The 25,298-nt window shown below is 42.5% G+C and overlaps 1 protein-coding gene and 2 long non-coding RNA genes across 3 annotated transcripts in view; 2 read left to right on the top strand and 1 right to left on the bottom strand.

Moving 5' to 3' along the window:
* Positions 1 to 12,656, top strand: part of KBTBD12 (kelch repeat and BTB domain containing 12) — a 56,175-nt gene extending 43,519 nt beyond the window's left edge. The window contains exon 6 of the mRNA XM_082209825.1: positions 11,927 to 12,656. Within this exon, the coding sequence (XP_082065951.1) occupies positions 11,927 to 12,093 (167 nt within the window). The 3' untranslated portion in view covers positions 12,094 to 12,656. The remainder of the gene's footprint in view (positions 1 to 11,926) is intronic.
* Positions 6,261 to 9,000, top strand: LOC309525441. The gene is made up of 2 exons (XR_014216286.1): positions 6,261 to 7,538; positions 8,763 to 9,000. It is a non-coding gene; the product is annotated as an uncharacterized lncRNA (long non-coding RNA).
* A 2,146-nt stretch (positions 12,657 to 14,802) lies between the features above and the next one.
* On the bottom strand, positions 14,803 to 24,660 carry LOC309525551. The gene is made up of 3 exons (XR_014216409.1): positions 23,312 to 24,660; positions 17,744 to 17,801; positions 14,803 to 14,963 (listed from the first exon to the last, which is right to left on the bottom strand). It is a non-coding gene; the product is annotated as an uncharacterized lncRNA (long non-coding RNA).
* Between the last annotated feature and the right edge of the window lie 638 nt (positions 24,661 to 25,298).

Below are 25,298 nucleotides of genomic sequence, written 5' to 3'. Positions count from 1 at the left end.
AGAACTTCCTCTACTTGTTTACCTGCTGAAGGCGACAAAATCTGCTTTGGAGGGTTAGGGGAAAACCCAGAATTGAATTTTTTTTTGGGGGGGGGGCAGGGATGCACAAGGAGATGTGTGTTCTATACAGCTTTACTGGAGCAGTGAGTGCCATTTGCTGTTCTCATCCCAGGCCTGTGTAGTGAGCAATGGTGTGAAGCTGCCCTCACTCCGTGTTTACACCAGAACGTTGAGAAAATCTGAAGGCTTGCCTGCCCTTCAGCTTCTATATGTGGATCTTCACAGCTGTCAAAACTAAAAACAGCAGTGCCCTTGGCCAGACTCCCCCTCGAGTGTGCAATGTGTACTGTTCCTTATCCTTGATACTGCGCACGACTGCTTTCTTTGTTTTCATATATTCATGGAGCTTACAGGAGAATAAGCACTAAGGAAGCACAGAACAGGATTGTCTTATCATTACTATTAAAGTCCCGAGAGAGATTTCATGTTCCCCAAATAGTGAGAATAATACTGTCCCACTTGTGTAAAATCTGGTCCCTGTCCCACAAGGCCAGCCTCACACACACACACCAGCACGCTAAGCATGGACTTTTCATTGTCATAGTAGCAGCTATTGAACCAATCGGCATCCTTCGCTTCCTAACTCATCAGCATACTTGGATACAGTTGGTTAAAAATATTTTGTCAGGTGGCTTCAGGTATGCAGTCTTCTCATACTGTGGCTGTTCGGTTTTCTTTCTCTGCCCCCCGCCGCCTGCCAAATACACCTAGGTCTTAAGTACATCAAACATGTATTCCCACCTGACACAGCTGCTGTTGCCACAGTTCCTTTCACAAGGAAAACGCCGGCAGACAGATACATTATCTAGCACTAATGAATGTCAAGTCAGGTTAATTACTTCCCAGATTCTCTGCTTAGGAACACCACAAAACATGCATCCATCTTTTATGTGACAGTAGTTCCAGCTGGGCTAGGTTTGAGTTGTTATCTCACTTCATTTTAAAGCTCTGTGTTCTGGATTCTATTCAAAACTAACCCTTCTTCCCACTGCCATTCTTAAAAAAATAAAATAAAATAAAAAGACAGACATATTCATGCATTCTCAAGAGGCCTGGAACTGTACAGCTCAGAACACTGGTGATGATGGTAATAATAAATCGCTGTATTTCTGTGGTAAATCTTGTGGGGCCCTCCAGGCATACTTTTTATTGTGCGTTCAGGATGATTTGTGCTCATGGTGGTATCAAGGTAGTTACGCACAATGCTGGTTTCTCTTGAAACAGTTTTGGGGTATACCTACTGTTTTGTTTCCAGTCAGAGCATGTCCCATAGTTTTCTTCTTAAATTGTGTCACTTTGTGTACAACAAGTATTCAAAGTGTGTGCATCTTTTCTCCCACTTTCGCTGTGCTATAGTGCAAGAGTACCTTGACAGAGGGCAACCATGCGGTGACATTGAGGGAGCATTGCAGAACAACTAATGTTGTGTAGACAGTTCAGTATAAGTGCACAATTGTTTCATCAATGAAACACCAGCGTGAAGAGGCCCTGGGTGTTTTGCACTTGTGATAGTGCAGCCTATAGCACTGACTGGCTGAGCTGGTGTGTAGCACTTAACAGTTTGCAATCCAGCTTCTGTGACCTTGGCCAGGACGTAGTTAAATGTCACACGGAAAAGTTTGGATGGGCTCAAAATCTCACAAAGGAGCAAGTTAAGGATTATGAAGAGATCCTGTGACATAGGACAGGGATTAGCAGATTTCAGATTTGTGGGTTCTACTTCATTATTTTTAAATGAAATCTCAAGTTCTGCCACCTGGAGCTGGGTGCAAAAGATATACACATGCTAAGAATGAAAGGACTCTGAGCCCAGCAATTGTGTGTTCAGTTGTGTGTGTCTGCAGGTGGATTTCACATACTGATTTGCCCTAACCTGCCTATTCTTTGCGGGCTTCTATTCATCTTTTATTTTCATTCAGATCTGAAAAACAAAAAGCTGAAACTTAGTAGGTGAACAAATTCTGAGTACTGATGGCATGCATCAAGTAAATGAAGCAATTAGATTCAGCATGACTAACTGACTTATCATCATACAGTTTCTGAATAAGGCCTTTTGTACGTCAGAACTGCCATGATAAACACCCTGTCAAAAATGCCATTATCATGGGAATTGGAGCCCTATCCTGATCTAGAGAGAGGCGGGACTGGCACTGGAAGGAAAAAGGGAGGTGTTTTTCACAAAAAGGTTTGCCACGACAAAAGAAGGGCTAATGACAAACCTCAAATCTCATCATCACGAAAAACTGACTTTGCATGCTGAACTGCTCAAGTTAGTTGCTTTGGAGAGTTCTTAGAATAGTCCCTTTCCCCCTGTTATTTAGATGTGGGATAGCTTTCCTCCACACCTGTGCCCTTAAAGGGATGGCAAAATGCAGCCCAAACTTGGAGGTTGGGGAAACAGCGTGTAAACAAGATCCTGAACTAGTGCTGGAGGTTCCCAAATGCATGAACTCACAAAACTCAGTATGTGTTTGTACTGCAAAGTGAACAAAATGTGACCAGAGCCCCTGACAGCTGCTTTCAAGACTGTGCATTTATCTGAAATGTCTGTAAAATAATTATTTATATTACAATATAAATATTACAATTTGATAATCCCAAGTGGTGTTCAGGCCAGTGGACACAGATCATCACACAGCTACAGGCCCTCAAGTCTCATTCTTTTCAAAGTTTGCATAAACAGTGAGCTGGGCTGAAGAGGCAACTATGGCGTCCATTTGACGCTGAGATGGAATCTGTTCAGAGAACTGTTGAGACTGCAGGCAGCTATGATTTTTCGTGCTTGATTTGCTGCTTAATATTGGCTCATCCTTGCTATTAGTAATTGCTGTCTTCCCATTATTCTATACGACTGAAGCATTAAGAGAGCTCATTATAAGTAGCTTGAAAACTCTGCTTGAAATCCCTTTTCCAACCTGCTCTGACATCAGCCAGGAATCTACACTCTTTCTTCCATTAAAGCAGTAAAACAGTTATTTGCTTATTAACTGTGCTGATTCTGCTAATATGCATCTAATGATAACATTAAGGCAGGGAGGAATCAATCTTTTTGTTCTGGTGATTCTGCCCGCTCAGCTCCTTTCCACCTCTACCTCTCCAATTATATCCTAGTGTCGCAAATAGTGATGTCCTCCAGTTGTCAACAATATTCAATCCAGCAGTGGGAGGTTCAGCAAGGCCGTTTAGCGTTAGAATCTCTATGTCAATTACAGTTTATAGCTTTGCTTGCCCCAAGAGGCTATTGTCTTTAAATGAACACTCAGGAATATGCAGTGGACAAGAGCTGCCTTGTGTTTTCCAAGTGGGTTGACTGCTAAGCCGTTGCCCGTATATTACTGATTTCAAGATAGTTGTTGCAGACTGGTAGCACAATGCTTCAATTACGGCTCTTTCACTCTCAAGCTAAACCTCCGGGCCTCCAGGGGCTGACAGCTGTGGCCTGTGTTTGCCTGAGACAATTGTCACATTTAGTATGCTTCACTAAAGGAAAGGGCAAGCACCGGCTTCAGATAACTTGAGGTGGTGGTGGAGAACTGGGGCTTCACTTGCAGAGGTAGCAGCAGCCAGAGGCCATCAGGGGAGAAGGTGAGCTGTTCGCCTGGCCCTCCTCCACAGCTGCTGGATTTCCCCTGCCTCATGAGGAAGCCAGCCTTTTTGCACCTTTAGCCAGCAGAAAGGGTGTTGTTCCTTGTGGGGAGTTGCTTTGGGGTGGGAGTAAGCAAGAGCAAGGGTTTCGAGGCCCAATTCAAAGGGCTGGTTTTGACCTTAAAGCCTTAAATGACTCAGGACCACAACCCCTCAAGGATGGCCTCTCCCCATATGAACCAACCTGGACCCTGTGAGCATTCTCTGAGGGCCTTCTTTGTGCGCTTCTTCCATGAGAGGTCTAGAGGGCGGCAACACCTTCTTTGCATGTGGGACACACAGGTCTAGGTTGCCTCCAGAGACTGTCACTATTTTGTGTGAGGGATTCAACTGCATGCTAGAAATGTAGGTTTACACAACAAAAGTGGATTAAAGGCTCTGATGCAACAAATCAACTTTAAAAACACACATTTTGCAGTTAGAAAAGTGATGGGGAAATGCCCTAAAAAGTCTGGAATCATGATCAGCTGATGGGACAATGTATAACCTCCCTGCAAACAAATCAGAACAAATGCTCAGCAAAGAGCAGATATTGTATAACCTTCGCTCAGGCTTTGTGCAAGTAAATTGGGATGAACACTCAATAAACAGTTCATTTGGAGAAGTCCCTAAACCACACACTCCTACCACACAAGGTCTTGCAACCCCTGCCAACATTTTGGTCCTATGATGTATGCTAGAATCCCCATTATCTCATGAATCCCCATTGCCACTTCTAAGCTATTCAGTTTTTCAGTCTGTCGGACAGGCACATTTGCCCAATATTTTTACCAGGAACAAGAGGCTGTAACACAGAACTCTTTAAAACAAAATTATTGGAGATGTTATATAAAAAAGTAGACAGAAAAGGTCTGGGAATTCGAAATATAGTTTGGTACTGTCAAGCGATAAAATTAGCTTTAATAAAGGATTGGTTTTCTCCAGATAATATCATAGAAGTAGAGTCATTACTTGGAAAAAAGAGATTTTCAAAATGTGCTGTGGTATGACGATGACAATTGGGAAGGCATAATTGTCAAAGTTAAAGCAACGGTATGCCCAGGACTTTCCCCATTAACTTCATTTTTCTATAATGAATTCATAAACCCTGATTCTGGTCTAATAGGAGTTTTTAAAGATTGGTAAATCACAGGGTTAGATGTTATTAATGTATTATTGACTGGACAAAATATTGCCTATGAGAAAATCACAAAAATAATGGGAGGAACAAGACACCCAGCGTTTCAGTTCTTTCAGATTAGGGGAGCAATAACTTTTATACTTACAAAATAGGGAACACTAATAAAATAAAGTAAACATGAAAGGGGTCATAGGTAAATTCTACTATATGATTTGAGATACAGAACAAACAGTAATTTTATGAGAAAATGAGAAAGGGATGTTAGATCTGAAATAAGAACAGATGAATGGAAATGGTTATGGAGTCATATTCTATGTAGGCTGGTATCAGCATATTTAAGGGGAAATAATTTCAAAATCCTGTATCAATAGTATGTTACACCATACAAGCTGAATTTAATATATCAAACAGGACTGGATAATTGTTGGAGATGTGGGGTAAGAAGAGCAGATTTTATGGATATATTTTGATAGTGCCTTATCATCCAGGGTTTTTTTTTTGAATATAGTTATAATACCATCATAGAAATGGGTGATCATTATACACTTCTTGAGCCTAAAATAGTGCTTTTAAGGTTTTGTGGAAGTGACAGACCATTTATTAACAGCTTTAAAAATAATGCAAGCAAAGAACTGGGAAAACAGCAATGTACAATCCTTAATAGATTGGACTGAGAAAATATGATCTCCTGTAACAATGATCAAATTAACTTGCTTTAACAGAACACATATAAATCAGCCAGGTAGATTTATGGGGAAATGGGCTATGTTCTTTCTGTTTTTGAATAGTAAATATCAAGACAATGCATAACTATATGATGCTTTTAATCTACTGCAATCATATAAACATTACTCATTATTATTTCTGTGTTGTACAATAAGACAAGCATATGGGAGAGAGCGGTAGGATGGAAGAGAAAGCACTAGAAAGTGCTAGCATAGTATCTTTTTGGAATTAATAACATCAGTTTCAACAGCACCCCCAACTGATGCTCTCAGGACGCAAGAGGAAATTCTGGAGCTCAAAGAGTACCATGTGATTGTAGAAGTCCGCTCACCTATCAGGAGCCGGATCCTGGCTTGCATCCTGGTTGGGCGAATGGGGGTGCAGGCTTGGACATGGGCTGTGCCAGGGGGCGGAGCTGACGGCTTCCCTTGGGTCCACTCCCTGGCCATTTAAACAGCACTCACCTGGGGGCCTAACTGCCTTAACAAGAGAAAGAAAGCAACACTCACACATATAGTGCTTCTTTTGCCTCTTCTGTAGCAGTGTTCAGGCAATCCCACATCAAGAGCAACAGGAAGGAATTCCTACTATAGAACCGGCCCTGATTTAGAACCAGTAGCTTGGCAACTGTACAAAGAGAACTTAAGAGGATGGATCATAAGGAGAATAACCTGTTAAGGGTAGGAATTATTTCTGACTGTGGCCATAGACTGATGCATGGAATGGTAAAATTAACTGGTCTGGATTTCAAGCATCTGATAAAAATTAAGAAAACTGTTGTCTGGATAGCACGGTACTGCTGAGGAGGTAGCCTTGCAGTCGAGTACCAAAAAAATGTCAAGGATAAGGATGCTAGGTTCAGGAAGGGGCGGAGATTTTGCACTCTCTCTTCTACATAGCTGCAAAAGCAGCTGAACTCTCTCTTAATGTATATCTGGTGGGTCAAATTACCAAGAGCAGCAGTTCACAATGGTTTCATCCCCTCTGATAGACCCACCTCTGCTTCTGAGAAGGGAGAGGGAAATATTTGGGTCGTGCAAGGCTAGAAGGAGTGGTAGTGCTGGGGGCAAGTGATAGGATCTTGAGGACCCATTAAGGAAAAGAGAAGGTGTGGCTGGGACAGAGCAGATGAGGTGAGAAGGGTAGAAGAACAGCAGGGAGACATAACCATAGAATTGTAAAGTTGGAAGTAACCCTGGGGGTCTTTTAGTCCAACCCCCTGCAATGCAGGAGTCTCAACTAGATAACATAGATAATGAACAATAATAACAGTATGGGAGACTGGGGACTTGCTATTGCAGTTCTTGACCACATAAAGACTTAGAAATTTCAGTGACTCAGGAACTAGATCTTATTTCCAGACTATGCAACAGCCTTCCTGTTCGACACTGTTCAGATCATTTATCCTCTTTTCTCCTTTTGCCAACATCTGTTTCTGTGGGTTATAGCATTCATGAAAGTAACTTACCCAGAATTATTAAGACTTGGGTTACATCCACAAAATACATTTAAGGCACTGGAGGAAGCCTGAGAACTTTAGTTTGTTAAGGGTTCTGACCTCACCATGCTACAAGTTGCAAATTTACGGTCCCTGGGATGGTGTAGACATGTACATATACATACTTTTGACAACTCTTTTGATTTGATTCCTTTTCGTAGTTCAAGGGACAGGAGGCAACCATCCAGCATAAAATAAAATAAGATTCAACCCTTCCATTTTTTTTAAAAAAAGTCATGTGCTTTAGATGCCAACTTCCTATTTTTTGCTGTTCTTGCATGGAAGAACATTAAAAAGTACATGACAACTCAAATATTGAATTGCAGACACTTTTCTGCAATTCAATATCTATCTAGATAGATAGATAGATATGAATGAAGTTGGAGTTTCATCTTCAAAATTGCCTTTCCTGAAAAATGCAACTTTCCCATAAAAAGGGAGAGAAAGAAAGTACAGTAGCAGCAGCAATCGATATGTAGTACCATAGCGGTAAGTATAAACTCTAACCACATATGGAATGCAATTTTCAAAGAACAGAGAAGTAGATTAAATATTTATCCAGCATACCCTAAAGCAATCTGTAAGCTTCCCCGTGCAGTGGCCAGTCTTGAGTGAAGGAGGCCGAGTCAGCCTGCCATACAGCTGCAACAGCAAAAACCAGCCTGGTTATGTCTGAGTGGCAAAATGCATTCATACTTGGAAATGGAAGTTTATGAGCCTCCAAGTAGTGCTTCTTCCCTTGCAGAGCATAGTATGGCTAGGAATATTAAGCAAGTATGTTTCCTAATAAAAAACAAATAAAAGTAAGCTAGTGGCACTTATCCTGGACAGAGGTGCAAACATGAAAGTTTTAAAGCCTTACCTAGTCTTTAAAAATAATAATTCACTGCTAAATTTGTGACTTGAAAGATACATCAAGGATACTATCCATAATGTAAAAAAAAAGAACAAAGCTATACATAAAAATATAAACTGAAACCACCTTGCCAAGCTCACAACAAACCCAATAGTCTGTGTGGGTTTGCATGGTACTGTACTTTATTGCACCAATAGCTAATAAACACATTCAATTTGTTCACAAAGAGCTCATCAGATTAATGATATGTACAATATCTCATACTTGAAATATCTATTCCTCCAGTGTTGCTAAGTTCATTTTTCCCAGTTATAAAAGATGATCAGTTTAAGAACTGTCAATAATTGTTGAACTAATTCCCTATATTCCAATGGTGTTTGATCCTTTATCAGTGCAAATAAAATAAAGGATCAATTAGTAGTACTGTACATATCTTGTTATCACTTCAATCTCCTTTACCATGTCAGACCAAAATTTCACAACCTTAAAGTAAGCTCAAAATGTAACATTCCAGATTAGCTGCCTTTTGCCTCCAACATAAATTACTTGCCATACTGTACTATGGACACAACTGGCTTGACTTGAATTTGTGTACTATGGACACAACTGGCTTGACTTGAATTTAAGGCTTGACCTAATTGTACAATAAGTGACATTTTGCCAAATCTCCAATGATCCATTGAGATTTTACCTAGTTTGTCAAAACAAGACAAGTACATTCACTTTTGGTAGCTGGTTCCATGACAAGCACAGATAAATGCCTGTGGAATTCTGACTGGTTAATGACACCTTCCTTTCTCTCCTTCCTATTTGCCATTAAATGCATTTTTTTTAAAAAAATATGTTTTAATCTTTAGACCATAAGGAGTCCTCATCAGCAAAAATCCTCATCGGATCTATGTAAACATAGACACCCAGCGATGCTGCTTCCTTTTCTCCTAGCACTGCTTCCACAATTTCAATGATCTATTCCTTTTTCAAAGAAATCAATGTTTTTACAGCTGTTCACTCCCCTCTTCAGCACATAAGCTTGCATCTCCTGTTCCTGCAGACCTATGTCAATTTTGTGAGCAATGAAAAGCTAGAGAAATGAAATGTACAGTATGTGACTTTATCGGTTTCACTTCTTAGGACTGCAGTTACTGTATGCAACGTGATAAAGGACTACTGTATTTATTTAACTTGTTTTCTATCTTCCCCATCTCAAAAGTTTCGGGACATGCAACTACATAAAAATAAAATCCATAAGTACAATATTTATTAAAACACAGAATATAAATATCATAATAAACAATTACCCCATGCCAAAGAAATCACTGTGCACATTATTCCAATGGCATAATTTCATCATCCATAAATAAGGGATAATGAGCACCCCTGAAAAGCAGCAAAATAGCCTCTCCTCTTGTTCCACTTTTATAGTCCTCAAGAAAGGGCAAGATTATAATGGAGATACAGTGGTACCTCAGGTTAAGTACTTAATTCGTTTCGGAGGTCCGTACTTAACCTGAAACTGTTCTTAACCTGAAGCACCACTTTAGCTAATGGGGCCTCCTGCTACTGCCATGCCGCCAGAGAACGATTTCTGTTCTCATCCTGAAGCAAAGTTCTTAACCTGAAGCACTATTTCTGGGTTAGCGGAGTCTGTAACCTGAAGCGTATGTAACCTGAAGCATATGTAACCTGAGGTACCACTGTATTACAAATGAAGAGAAAGCCCCAGTCAGAGTCCAGTAAATAATTTCCTGCGTTAACAAGTGAAGAAATTTGCTGGAAATTCAGTGGGAATGCAACAAACAGACATTTGGGAGGATGTGCATTGGAATTGGCTATGACTCCCTGCTGAGGGTGAACAGTTGCAAACCCAAGTTTGTTGCTGTACAATGTGTGAAATTGCTCAAAGAGTTATAATCCACTACCCCAATGGCTGTACCAAGCCAGGCTAGACCTAGAAATTCCTCAGAGCAGAGAATGAAAAAGGTGAGCAAATCCTATCCACACATTTTAGCTACAGCAAAAGTTCAGCTGAAAATTTCTAACTGGTATTTGGGGGGGGGGGAGGTAGCTTTAAAAGAACTTCTCATTAATACCAAAGCAGTTGGCTTTTTGTAATAGGTGTCAAAAAGCCCAGCTTTTGTGCTAGAAAATAAATGGCTCTTCCGTTCACCTATAAAAGAAGAGGGGGGAAAGAACTCTGAAGCAAAATTCTCTCTTGCTTGGTGGCTCTTTTGTTACGGTACGATTGCTCAGTCATGGTTAAAAGCTGCTCTTTATAAAAACTGGCTTTAACAGAGTTGCTTGAATCTAACTGCTCTTGCCAAATCCATCAGTTTTTCCAAACAGGCAAAGTACAAGAGAGGCACTGAAAGTTGTCTCCACCCTGCGAAGGAGATGGCTGCTTAACACTCATGCCCATGGAAACCACAAAACTCAGTTTCCAGGAGCCTGGAGGGCATTTTCTTACACAATGCGTTTGAGAATGTCTGACATGTCTTTGTGTGTCACATGTGAAGGCTACTAATTTGGGGAAGAATTTGGAAAGGATGTTGAATGTTCACTGCAGCCAATAAAGGTTTAGTAATTGCATTCCGAGTTAAGTTTAAAGAGGCAGGTCTCATCCTTCTAAGTAAAAGTACCCTAAGTTTTATCCACAACAACAAAACAATGTAAGATAACCAGGATCAGAATGGCATACTTAGGATAGCATACAAAACCTTTTAATGCAGATCTAACCATTGCTGAATCTACTTGCAAGCCAACATCCACTCTAATTAGTTTGTTCACTTCTGTGTGATTTGCAGCTGCCTGCCGAAGTTACTCATTTTAGTTTCTCTTTTTTCCATGACCACGCCAAACATTGGGAAACCATCCCACATTCCTTGCAATGTGTTTTCTGCAGGGTTATGCCGTTTCACACACCAAAAGATTCCAGCCATAGCAAATTAGTGCTCAAGATGTGAATGCAGGGCAAGTGTGACAACAGGGCCCAGAGCCAGGAGTCGTAAGAGCATAAAGATCCCTGCTGCACCAGACCAAAGGCCCATCTAGCCCAACCTCCTGTTCTCACAGTGGCCCAGCAGATGCCAATGAGAAGCTGGTATTTAGAGTCCTTTCTTACTGAGGGCTCCTAACATATCTTAGAGTACTCCATTGTAGCCACTGGGAAATGTAAAACAAGTCATTTACTTGCAGTGAAATAAATATAGAACTAGGTTTAAGTTATGTGTGAGTAATATTAGATTATTTGGCATGCAAGCTTTTTATTTGTGGGTGAGGTCCCCACCATCCCTTGAATTGGGGGGTTGGGGACAGGGCCCAAATAACTATTAACTCTGTCCAAGCAGCCAAAACAAATTGGATTGTTTGCACACTAGCCCTTTTTTCAATAACTGCTATCCTTTCTCCGACATTCACATTTTACTGATAACCCAGAAGCTATCATTGCTTGGTCACTGTCTTGCAGTGTCTTCAGTGTTGTTTTCCCCCAACCCCTGAACTGATTCACATTTTCTTTTTCTTTTCTTGTCAATAAAAAGCAGTTGTAGCACCAGCATAGATAGGCAAAACCCTACTGAGGCTTTTACAGGCAAGCAGGCCCTTTCATTAAAACTCCTGCTAGCAGGGAATGCCCATGTTACTTGTATCCTGTTCAGTATAAATGAGGATAAGAAATTAAATTATTGATTTCCTTTCGTTTATTTTTGATCTTTATTTCTATTTGCAATACAGTGGTCAAAGGAGAGAACCAATACTCAATGAATGATGTTTTTTGTTATAAGCCAAGCAAAAAATGACTTGGCATTCTTAAGTCAAATCAGCACAACCTGGAGTTTCCAGACACATTGTACAGCTTGGAATACAAATATTGGGTTTGCAAATCATGCTTCAGTCACTGCCATATCTCCTTTTAATCTAAGCATAACATAAAAGAATTTTTTGCTTTGTTACTTACATCAAAGATGGTTTCTTGACTCCTTTGTTGATGTTGAATTTCATTTTTCTTTTTCTTTTTTGGTTGCAGCTCGCCATGAAGTTATCACCAAAGAGATCTTAGAGCTGGACACCTGGGAAAATCAGTGGAATGTTGTGGCTGTCAACGTCCTCATGCATGATAGCTATGATGTCTGCCTTGTTGCTCAGCTGAACCCACGGGATCTCATTCCTCCTCCTCCTGATTTAGTGGAGTAATAGGCATGCAGGTTTCCCTTGCAGTTGATATGTGGAGCTTAGAACAGAGACTTTCATATAAATGGCCAGCAATGTCTCCTGGACACCTAAAAATGCCAGGACAACTGTTAGTTAAAGCATCTGGAGTGAATGCAAGCCTTTGCAGTCGCTTAAAGAATCAAGAAAACATTTGCACATTCAGAAATCAGAATTCTATGCTGACATAAATACTGTGAAACCATTAAATTGTCAGCAGAGGGCCAAATGGAATGCAAAAGATGGCCTTAGGGTGCAATCCGGTACCTGTTTACCTGGAAGTAAGCTCAACTGAACTCAATGGGACTTACTTATGAGTTAACACACATAGGATTGTGCTATTAGTCTCATAATCAGGTGGAATTGGCTCAAAAGCCAGATTGCATTGGCCCTGTGTTGATGGCGGAGTTTGCAGATAAGCAGCCTTCTTTCATACAGTCCTGCATACTGTACAACCATAATCATCCAGATGCTGAATCTCAGCTAGAATAGATAGAACATTAGTTCTCCTGAAGTTTGGAATAAACTATCAGCAATGGTTTCCTAAAGTTCTGGTTTGGTGCCTTATACAATGAAGGATTTTGCTTGCCTTAATACCTCGGGGCTTGCTTCTTATAGTTTCCATATGGAGTGAAGAGGAGGTCCATACAAAGCTGTAGGACACGAAGTCAAAGCATTGGTCTCTCTAGCTCAGCACTGTCTATTACAGAGATACCCAAACTGGTGACCTCCAGGTGTTGTTGTACTACAACTCCCAGCAGTCCCAGCCAACATGCCCAATGGATGATGGGTTATGTAATCCAACAACATTTTGAGCACACCACATGGGTTACCCCTAGTCTGCTATGTCTAGCAGTAGCTCTTCACTGTTTGAGGCAGGAATCTTTCTCTATCCCAACACAGAAATGCCAGGGATTGAACCTGGGACCTTTTGCATGTGTTCATCTACTGAGTTAGAGCCCTTCTCTGTTGGTCTTCTGCTACCATAAGGCAGGCTGGGACATTCAGAACTTTCCACCCAGGTTGGTCTTATTGGTCCTTTATCCATCTCTTCTGTCCTGAGTTTGACACTAGAGCATTAAGGAAGGGCAATCTCTGCTGCTGCCACTAGTGCCATTACCATCACCTACTGCTCACCTGGGGTGGTTTGTACTGAGGTAGAGAAAGGGGGACGCGGGTGGCGCTGTGGGCTAAAGCCTCAACGCCTAGGGCTTGCCGATCGAAAGGTCGGCGGTTCGAATCCCCGCGGCGGGGTGCGCTCCCGCTGCTCGGTCCCAGCGCCTGCCCACCTAGCACTTCGAAAGCACCCCCGGGGGCAAGTAGATAAATAGGTACCGCTTACCAGCGGGAAGGTAAACGGCGTTCCGTGTGCGGCTCTGGCTCGCCAGAGCAGCGATGTCACGCTGGCCACGTGACCCGGAAGTGTCCCCGGACAGCGCTGGCCCCCGGCCAATAGATGTGAGATGGGCGCACAAACCCCACAGTCTGTCAAGACTGGCCCGTTCGGGCAGGGGTACCTTTACCTTTACCTTTAGAGAAAGGGTGAGCTGAGAATGCAGATGTCGCATCAGTAGTAGCCCTGGAGATCCTAGGAGTGAGAAAGGGAGAAAGAGCTGAAAAGGGAAGAGAATCATAGGTGTGAGGGTCCAGAATGAGTGGTCTAGGGCTTTTGGGAAGCAGTCATTCACTTTTCAAGTGTAATGTGTAGCCAGCCCATATTTAAACTTCCTGCTGCAGGAGCTTGAACAGAGGAAAAATGAGGAGAGTGAGATATATTTCCTACCCTGTTTATGACTCATCAACTTTACCTTGAAACATCAATAAACGTTTCATAAAACAGACAAAGGTAGCATGAACTTCACAAGAAGTTGCTCAATGCAGAACACTGTGCTAGGGTTGAATCAGCATGTGTATGTGTTTAATAGAAAGAATTAATCCAGAAAAGAAGTGAAGCTGTGAGCCTCATGACTCAACCTTTTCCTTCCTGTGTGCTTTGTAGGTAGGATGCATTTGACAGTTAAAACATTTACATGTGAATGTTTCACGGCTATACTGTCAACACTAGAAGAAAAGGTTTTAGCCTATAGTCTGGGGAAATGTGGGTGCTGCTTCCATAGATTATGTTGAATCTTGATTCTGATAAAAAAATTCCTTCCAGTAGCACCTTAAAGTGCTACTGATGTGGGCGAAAGGCCATTGGGATGCTTGCAAGTGCACACAAACAAAGTATACATCGCTTTGTTGGAGTTTAGAGATGATAAACAGTACTGAAGAACTTTCTCCACATATGCCCCAAGGTTTGATGCTATATTTGTCCAGTTTGTCCAATAAAGCTGCTATATTTTTACCTAGATCATCTCCAGACTGTCAGCATGTTGTGGGAGGGATTCAAGCATATCCCAAAGTTTAAGTTTGTGCAGTTAAATTGGATTAAAGCACTTTGTTGCTCTAGCATAACAAATCTACATCTCCCCTCCTTTAAAAAATGACCTTGTGGAGAATTGGGAATACACTGAAAAGTATAGGATGAACGAATTATTAATAAGAAGACATATAAACACCCTGTATGAGCTATGTGTGAGTGTGTGCGCATGCAAGCACAGCACCCAAACTCACAAATTAAAAATCTCTATTGCTGCACACCAACCCAATCTCTGAGCGGTGCAAGATTCCAGGGGTTCCAGGCGCTTACCCAGGGTTAGTTTTTCCTTCTGGAAATGAGGCACAGTGGAGACTGTGGTGTCTTTATTATACAGTATATGGTTTATTTACACATATATACAACCTGAGCCTACGATGGAGGGGTTCCAAGCATTTACACCCCAGTTAGGTCTTGCTTCTCCTGTAGCTGCAGCCTTGGATTCAAACAGAAATCGAGCATCACTGGCTGGCTGGCTGGCTCCCTAGCCTGCTACCTTTTCTGCTTCAACCTTCTAGCTGACATAATGCCACCCTCCACTCTGGCCTTTGTCTTTCCAACTACTGGCGAGCTGAGGCACAGATTGACTTTCTTTGTTCCCTTAAGTACCCATTAACTGGTCCTAGGCTATCACCTCACCAGAAAGCTAGCTTGGCTAATCCAGGAATTTGAATCCTTAATTAGATTTTACCACTTGCTAGATCCAGGCAAGTACAGCCTACTTCCTCCTCAAACTCATAACACTATTCCTCCCCCACCTTCAAATTGCTGAGCAGCGCCAGGTACATCTTGCTAGTGCTCAATAATCAGGTTGTCTGGAAGAACTCCTAATCTTTGCATGCCTCTATATCTTTGAAATGGAACACACACATATATATATTCAATTTCAAAGACAAAGGAGCAACAGAGCTAAGCTTTAGCAAAAGGGGGGGGAGGAACAAAAGGAGATAATTATTTTTACACTTTCAAAAAGTAAAAACAAATACAGCTTTTTGCCCATCGCTAACACTGTGGTTGTCAGTTCTAAATAAAGACTATTTACATAACCTTCAGCCCACTTGGAAATGTGGAACAGGAGCTCTGTGAGAAGAGACTTGCAAATAACATCTCACCAGGGTGGTTGCTCACATCTTGCTCTGCTCACCTGAGCACCTCCTCCTTTGCAGCCTGCTCCTCCCTGCCCCCCCACCACTGCACCCTGTGCTTCCCTCTCTGCGTTCCTCTTCTCCTTCCCCCCCCCCATGCACTGCACTCCCCCTAAACAGGGAAGTGGCAACTCTCATTAGTGGAGAGTTTTGTTTCCATGGTACCTACCATGCTAATAGCTGTCTTCTTTCCAAATTTAACTATGGGCTCTAATGAGTGATTAAGGCAGCAGAGCACCTCAGCCATTTATATGGTTCATTTACACCCTCCTGCAAGGGGGCAAGAAACTGTGAAATTGCCCTGCCCAGCCTGCGGGCCAGAAGATCAGAAGGAAGCATCCTTGAAGCTCCCAACTTAAAAATGGTGTTCTCTGTGTCCAGAATGAACCAGGACAGAGAAAACCATGCTAAATTGGGGGGCTCTGGAGGGACTGCCATTGAGGAATAAAAATGTCCATGTTTTACTAAGAGTAAGGTAAAGGTAAAGGTACCCCTGCCCGAGCGGGCCAGTCTTGACAGACTCTGGGGTTTGTGCGCCCATCTCACATCTATAGGCCGGGGGCCAGCGCTGTCCGGAGACACTTCCGGGTCACGTGGCCAGCGTGACAAAGCTGCATCTGGCGAGCCAGCGCAGCACACGGAACGCCGTTTACCTTCCCGCTGGTGAGCGGTACCTATTTATCTACTTGCACCCGGGGGTGCTTTCGAACTGCTAGGTTGGCAGGCGCTGGGACTGAGCAGCGGGAGCGCACCCCGCCGCGGGGATTCGAACTGCCAACCTTTCGATCGGCAAGCCCTAGGCGCTGAGGCTTTAACCCACAGCGCCACCCGCGTCCCTTACTAAGAGTAGACCCACTGAAATTCATGAAGATGGCTAACAGTGTAACCTATGCATGTCCATCTTTACTAAGAGTAGACCCACTGAAATTCATGAAGATGGCTAACAGTGTAACCTATGCATGTCCATGGGTTTTTGCTGTGATTTTATATTGTAAACTGCCCTGGGATCTTCAGATGAAGGGCAGTATATATATTATAAATTTAACAAATAATAAGTGTTCAAGGGTTCAAGCCTAAATTAAGTGCCTTAATTTCAATGGGAAATCTACTGAGTGCTACCCCATGGCTCCCAGATGTTGCTGGACTATGAATCCCATCATCCCTGCTTACACCATTGTTGGCCTCGCAGGCTGGGAACGGTGGGAGCTGAAGTCCAACAACCTCTGGAGGATCTCAGATTCCCCATCTCTGCTTGATAGTGGCCTTGGATTAACTTCCTGTTACTTGCAGAACTGAACTAAATAAAACCTGTTTCCGCCTGCAACAAGAAAATCCATTCACTGCAAGCTAATGTAATCAATGTAATGCAATTACGCCTCTTTGCTGTTAGGGAAATGGCGTGTTCTGGTGCCGGAAAGTGTGTGTTGTAGTCACAGAACAGGGGGACTAAGGACCAGGAATTGGGGGGAGCAAAACACTGTGACTTGGTCCTCCCTGTTTCTTTTAGCCATAGGGAGCTTCCAAATTGAATCCCACTTGAAAATAGTGACAATCGTGTATCAACAAACTCTGGTCACACAGTTATAGTGGTTTTTTTGGGGGGGACGTTGCGTAAAAAACCCATTTCCCCAAAACACCGTACTTTATGTGTACAGTAACAGGAAAATGGAGTGGAAAGTGTGGGATAGCCCTTGGCTTGACACAATATAATCTACCATTCCCTCCAACAAATCAGGATGAATGCCCACATTTCCAGCACTGCAGTATACAATGAATGTCTCACATCAGACCAAAATAATGCTGTAAGCCAAGGATAGGGAATCTGTGGCTCTCTAGATGTTGTTGAGCAACACCCATCATGTCTGCTCATCTGCTCATGCCAACTGGGGCTGACAGGAGCTGGAGTCCAGCAACATCTCTTGAGGGCCATCATTTCTTCAAACATACATACTGTAAGTAACCCAACAGGCTAGAAATCAAAAAATATTTCCTCACATCTCTCTAGAACTTCAGATTTTAAAATGGATCAGAGAGATCTGAGCATTTCTTCAAAGAGATGCAATTCACTTACCAGTCATGCTCAGCTGCAGCTGATGTGCTAGCTGATGTGCTAGCATTTTACTCCAGCTCTGGAGACTGAAAGGAAAGGGTGTTTATAAAACTGCCTGTGAAACACATACAGCACGTCCTTTGATGCTCCTCCCTTATTTTCTTTGGCTTCAATGCCTTATGTGCACTTGATGAAATGATTTAATAATATCCTCTTACTTCAGGAGAGCATGAATTCTACAAAACATAAGCCCCAGAGAAGTGAAGTTCTGGTGTGTGTGTGTGTGTGTGTGTGTGTGTGTGTGTTTGGCTGCAATCTTACACCTCTTACCTGGGAGTAAAACCCATTGACATCAATAGAACTCATCTCTGAGTAGATGTGCTTAGGATTGTGCTGTTTATCGCAGCACATAATGTTTATACAATGAACATTCAAAGCCTTTTTCAGAAGAGAAATACGAGGCTGAGTTTTGTTTTTGCAAGTATCTGCCAAAGTATGTATCATCCTTAGCTTAAGGTTTGTCTGTTTGTAAAAAAATATTTTATTTGGTTGGGCAGAAAATAACCTGATCCTTTAAACTGCTGTGCAAGGCAACAAACAACAACAATGTGATCTGTGGCATGGACTATTATTACCAGTGCGACTGCACCACACAAGTAGTAGATAGGTAGCCGTGTTGGTCTGCCATAGTCAAAATAAAAAAATTCCTTCCAGTAGCACCTTAAAGACCAACTAAGTTAGTTCTTGGTATGAGCTTTCGTGTGCATGCACACTTCTTCAGATACACTGAAACAGAAGTTGCCAGATCCTTCTATATAGTGAGAAGGTGGGGAGGGGTGTTACTCAGAAGGGTGGTGGGAATGGGAGATAGGGAGATAGCTGAGAGAGCCTGCTGACGGCTCTTAACGACTGTAATAGGTCTTACAGGAAAAGGCAAGGGGTGAGAAGGTGAGAAATGGTTTAGTCATGTATAGTGAGATAAGAATCCAATGTCTTTGTTCAGCCCAGGTCTTTCCATGGTTTTAAGTTTGGTAATGAACACTTCACCTTCTCACCCCTTGCCTTTTCCTGTAAGACCTATTACAGTCGTTAAGAGCCGTCAGCAGGCTCTCTCAGCTATCTGCCTATCTCCCATTCCCACCACCCTTCTGAGTAACACCCCTCCCCACCTTCTCACTATATAGAAGGATCTGGCAACTTCTGTTTCAGTGTATCTGAAGAAGTGTGCATGCACACGAAAGCTCATACCAAGAACTAACTTAGTTGGTCTTTAAGGTGCTACTGGAAGGAATTTTTTTATTTGCACCACACAAGGTCCAACTTGGGCTGATTGGAGGTGCAAAATCACTAAAGACTATCCTGTCCATTGCAACTGAGTTTCTTCCTCCCCAGTGTCTTATACTGTAGATTGTATCAGGTTGGCTCAGGGTCAAGAGGGTATATTATTACCCTTGTCATATCCACATTCAGATGTAAATTTTGAGTTGTGACCTTACAGAACAAAACTGTGAGCATACTAGTTGTTTATATTGTTAAAAAAAAACAGCCCAGAATTTAGGAAATGAATCCATTTAAGAATATTGTGTCTAGATCTCGCCACTGCACTCATAAACAAATAGGAATGGGTTCAGAGAAGGACAACAAAGATGGTCAGTGAAGAAAGGCAGAAAGAACTGGATACACTTAGCCTGGAGAATATATGGATTGCATGGTTTTCAAAATACATACAAAGTAACCTAACCCAGTTTTGTAGATGGCAGAACCTGGACTCAAACTACAGTCATACCTTGGGTTACAGACGTTTTGGGTTGCGCGTTTTCAGGTTGCGCACCGTGCCAAACCCGTAAGTACTGGAACAGGTTACTTCCAGGTTTCAGTGCTCATGCATGTGCAGAAGCGCCGAATAGCAACACGCGCGTGTGCAGATGCGACGCTGCGGGTTGCAAACGTGCCTCCCGCACGGATCACGTTCGCAACCCGAGCGTCCACTGTAGATTGAAAGCAGCATGGTAAGGAAAAACATGAATGATTCTAGATTAAGAAAAACAATGTTTTTGTGTGCTACAAATAGGCTAGTGTGTGCAGCGTGTACCTGAGAGAGGGGGCATAATAGCACTGTTACAATACTAGAAGAGTTGGCACTGTAGAAGGGGCAAATATTTGTTTTCTCCTGCCCCAGAATGCAGGACTAGATCTGACGGACCTAAGTTACAGGAGGTGAGATTTGGGTTGAACATTAGGAGAAGTCGCTGAACAGTAAGAGCAGTCCAACATGGAAACCAATTACCTAAAGGGGTGATGGGTTCTCCCTCACTGGAGGTCTTCAAGCAGAGGCTGGGCAGCCATTTATTGGAAATGCTGTAGCTCTGGGTTTCCTGCATCAAGCGGAGTGGTGGCAGCAACAGAACAGATGACCTAGCTCTATGATTCTGTGAGAATATATTGGTGGCAGGAAGAAATTGTGTGCAACAGGGAAGAAACAGAAGGCGGTTTGTAAAAGCACAGCAGACATGGCTGGTTAAAGTGATACCTGAGCTGAATTTAGACTACACACCACATCAACTCTGATTAGGAAAGCAGCTTGTGAAAGTCTCCTGAGACTCCCATGAGGAATATGTGTTTGTAGTCCTCCAAATCCAGCCGCAGCTCAGGCCCAGACATTATGCGGAGAACACTTATTAGGCAGTGTGAGGTCTCAAGACTCATACACAGGGACCTCATTCACTGAAGCTAATAGAGTAGCACTGCAGGGGAGTTCTGCCCTCTGCTTGCCCCTTGCTTAAGTATAGGCTTAGGCTGTTAAATCTCAGCCGCAACATGGCATGAACTGCAAAATGGAAATGCTCCAGGGACTAGCTTTCCACAGACAGACACACAGTGTAATCAGGAACTTTTAATAAAAATAAAGGTGGAAGTTTTGGTTTGCTTTCCTGCAGCTATCTAGAAATAAAATAAGCACAGAGAGAGGATTAGCCGGCAAAGGAGACTGGATCTTAATTAGGAAACTGTTCACCTTGCTTTGTTTCCTGTCTTGATTTAAAAAAAAAAAAAAAGATTGGAACCATATGTGGGACTTAAGAGCAAGATGGGGAAGGAAACTAGAAGCTGCAGGTGGGGCAGAACTGCTTGATTAGTTCATGCGGATAGTGTGATTATAGTTAGGCACTAGGTGGCGCTGGCCTGGGTTATTTCTGGGTGGAGTATACAATTTCCTGTCTCTGTTCTTGTCTGAGAGGGATAATAAAGTTCTTGTCTAGCTTTTTGACCAATGTGTCCTCTTAGCCTTCCATGACAGGTCACTTTAATATGTGAAATCCAGTCAATGGGGGTAAGAAGCTGGCAAAATGTTATCTTTTACAACTCTTAAAGATAAGGGATACTTTGCAGAGACCACAGCTGGCAACTTGCTGCTTCCTTGGTTACCTGGGAACTGTAGTTTGTTAAGGTTACTGGCAACTGTAGCTCTCTGAGGAGAAAACGAGAGTTCTCGGGATTCTTTGAGTGAAACCAAGTGCTTTAAATGTGAGTTGAATGTGCTTTAAATGCATGCTGTGGATGTTTCTTAGGCATAAGGTCTCTTCTTCATTTATTTGTCCAATAACAGGGAAAGGTAATTGAATTCACAAGTAAGTGAATTCCAGAGGGGAACAAACTAATATGAGGTAACCTTCAAAGAAGTGTTACATCAGTTTTTAACCACTGTAAACAAAAATGCAGCCTAATTCTATGCTGTTTTCCCACTGGGCAGGTTGCAGCATCCTATCTAGAGGCAATGCTGGTCAATTCTGGCTGGTCAGTTCTGTAACCTGAAGTAGATGAGGGATTTAAAGCATTCCTTTCAAGTGAATTTGTATAGCTTATCTACTTAGGATGGATTTATCAGCTGGCCTCTTTTGCAAGCAGGACAATAAATCCTCATACCCATTCAGCCAAAATAAATTGTTAAGTCATGCTTTATGGGACCAGCTCTTTAGTATTATCTCTGTTTAGTTATAAGAATGATGTAATTCTAGAACCTGAATGGTAAATACATCCCCCGCTGGAGTCTGGAACCAATTCCAGATGAAATTAAATAGTGTTTTGCCATTAACTGCTGTGACCGCATTATATCCAATTTTAAAAATTGCCATCCTTAAGGTATACAAGCTCCTCCACCTACGTCTGGACATAAGCCCAGCCCACAATGACTGAGGTCCCAACTAGGTCTGAGATTGGATTTCTTGAAGTCTTCATCCCGTTGTTGTTGTTGTTGTTGTTGTTGTTGTTGTTGTTGTTGTTGTTGTTGTTGTTGTTATAAAGGCATATGCAAGTGATAGAAGATTTGGACTGCGGCCACAGTGCTAAGAAGAGGGGATACCAACCCTTTCCTCTGGTGCTGTTTTCCTCCCTTCTAATTTCCCCTATTCCCAGCTGCTATTAGCCATGAAACGGGAAAACAACACATACTCATACTGAACCCACCTTTGCCCTCTCTGCAGCTAAGAGCAAGGGGGAATGTGGTGGGTTGAAGTCAAGAGCTGATTACAGATCTCCCGTGCCATGTCTAAAATGGCCTTGAATTAGTTTAGTTCCTTCCTTACCTGAGAAATTTCCCACCTGATCGTGCCAACAAAGATATGTATCTCTAATGGTGAAGATAAATGCAGTGGCGTAGCGTGGGTTGTCAGTACCCGGGGCAAGGCAAGTAATTTGCGCCCCCTAACTCGTGGATTTGCGCCCCCTAACCCTAACCCCCAGATGTTGCGCCCGGTGCGGTCGGCCCCCCCTGCACCCCCCACGCTACACCACTGGATAAATGTGTCTACCTCTGCCCCCCTACCCCTCCATAAAGGTTGAGAAACTTAGTGAGGATTTGTTGGAGCAAAGGGAAGGGAAGAAAACAGCACTTTGCTAGATCCATCAGCTTTGCAGTGGAATTTTACAAGGAAGAGAATCAGTGGTGGCTGGTGGTGCTGGGGGCTGGTGGTGTGGAAAGCAGGGAGCTCAAGAGTCAGTGACCAGTGGTAGGGCCAAGTAATTCTAGTTTTGTCCTCCTCATTCTCATCCCTGCTGGGTTAAAGAAGGGGGAAAGAGACTAATTCTGCCAGCGATTGAGTCAGCCACGGGTGAGTGGCTCTCCGGACAGATAAAGTTTACATTAGCAGCTAGCCAGGGAGAGATTTGCCTGCTTGCGCACAAGCAACCCCTTGAAACCTAAGAGTAGGTGAATTTGGTGGTTTCAATTTCTTTCAGTTTCTCATTTCTCCAATCTGAAGTTCAGTGCTGCACATTTCCTCACCAGTTTGCGATTTTTAAAAATCCTCATGAAAATTCCTTACTATTTTATTTCTCCGACTACACACATTTTGTGTGCAATTCTGCCCAATATGCAGTTTTGCAAAGCAATTTCCCCTAACGTAATGCATTTTTATATATTTTTCCCACTAATATGTGTGTGTTTATGCACACTTCGCCCTAGCACATGCATTTTTTGTATACGTTACTTGGCTGGAAAACTGCATTACAAATTTCAGAGAAGTGCAAATTTCATAGAATGGCTGTGCTTTGGTCCATGTATTGTTTTGGAAAGTGCAAATTAGGTGAGCTCACCTTCAAGTGCAAACTGAATCATGTCTCTCCTCCATCCCTAGTGATAGATTGGTGCTGGTCAGGCAGCCTCCACTGCATAGGATGGACAAGGTTATTGGAGAAGAGAAGTGAAATATTCACAAAAATAATGTATCATTATCTTTTAGATTTAATTGATGGGCTAGGTTAAGGAAATTAAAGGTGGAAAGTTAAAATGATATATATGATGCTGGTTGGGAATCAGTTCACACTTGTAAGTTTAAGAGGATTTCAGATTCTCCATGTAATTGAGACAATGGTTAAATTCAGCTGGAAATCAGAATTCCAGGGAAAAGATTGTTTTGAGGAGTTGGGATAAAATGCTAAATGAACAGGAAGTGTCTCCAACTGCTGTCATAGATTAGGGAATCTGTAGAGTGCCCCCCCAATTCTGTCACATCCACAGCATCGGACTTAAAGAGCCTCATATCACGAAAGCAGGAAGTAGCATTTTTTAATCTTCCTTTTTGGTATTGAGATGGCAATATAGACCGGCAAATCAAATGTCTGTTTATGATAGCTAAGTTGGTAACAATTATGCTGGCTTTGTATAGAGTATGAGATCTGTGCTCTGAGAGGGTAGCAATTTTGCATGACTCAGGCCAAACTAGATATTACACTTGGGATGGGTGTAACAGTCTCCCAATTTTTTAAAAAATGAAAACAGCTGCAGGAGGCTGCCACTTTTAGCAGAACCAAAGGGGAGTGGCTGCTTAACCATGCAAAATCATTTCCTTCCTTTCTGTCTCCCCCCTCCTTTCTTATTTATCCATGGGAGAAACACACAGGGTATGTCATGAATGATCCATGATCTAAACAAATAAACAATATTCTGATTCTCCCATGCCTATTCCTGATTAATGAGATATCCTCTCATCATAAACTGCAAGTTCAACTCCTAAGCAAGCAAAAATTCACAACACACGACAAATACCCTTCCTCTCTGCAATATAGTCCAAAGAAACTCTTCCATCCCATTTAGTACTTTCAATGTTGCACTGGTTCTCAGAAAATGTATTTTTTACAGACTGGCATAAGAACCAGTTTACCTTTTAAGAACAGGGTTCGTCCTTTACTGTTAATAATAATCTGGAAGCCATAGCCTAGGGTTTGCTCCCATTGTCACACACATTTTTCAGACAGCATCTTCACATGCATCAGGAGGTGATTATGGTTTCACACATTCTGCACATGAATTACTCCGCCAATGTCAACACAACAGTTAATCAGAGGAATAAGGTCTGATAGACTCCATTTGTGGAGAGGAAGGTCCCCTGCATTCCTCTTTGCCTCTCCAAACATTCCCACACAGCATAAGACCATTACAATGAACCCACCATACCTGTTTACCAGAACTATCTTGGCAGGTTGGGACAGAAGAACGAGAATGGTGTGCAGGATGTCTTGGACTGCAAAGCTGCACTGCTGTGGGGAAGAAGCCCCGCTTGAGATGTAATGCTGTGAACTCTCTTCCTCCACCCAGGTGTGCAGTATCTAGGTGTAAAATAAACCATGTATTTTCAAGCGCCACACTCTCTGACATGCCTGAATTCCCAATGGAAACACAACCCTGTAACCGCCTGGAATCTTGCTACCACTCAGCAGAGACTGGAGGTGGCACACAACCTTCGTAAGCATATAGGTCCTATGACATCAAGCATCCTTGTCTACTACAAACACTATCTACTTTAGCTAAAATGGCAGCAGTTTGGGAATAGAGAAATTAAGCCAAGTTGAGTTACAGGTATCTCAACAATGGTATCTCAGTGATCTGCCTGCATATTAAGCCCCTGTTTGAAAGCACCCTATGAGGAGCCACACAGAGGCTTAGAAGTAGTACTAAACTTGGTTAAAAAAACAAAACAAAACCCCAAAGCCAGCTGCTGAATATCAATTGCCTCAACCAACATGTAGGAACCTTTGCTATGAACACAACTGCTGGCTCTGCTGGAGCGGGTTTGTGCATGGA

This window comes from Podarcis vaucheri (assembly GCF_965113315.1).
Source record: "Podarcis vaucheri genome assembly, chromosome: 2".
Taxonomy (NCBI): Eukaryota; Metazoa; Chordata; class Lepidosauria; order Squamata; family Lacertidae; genus Podarcis; species Podarcis vaucheri.
Note: the sequence above shows the minus strand (reverse complement) of the source record. Positions and strands in the feature narration are given on the sequence as shown.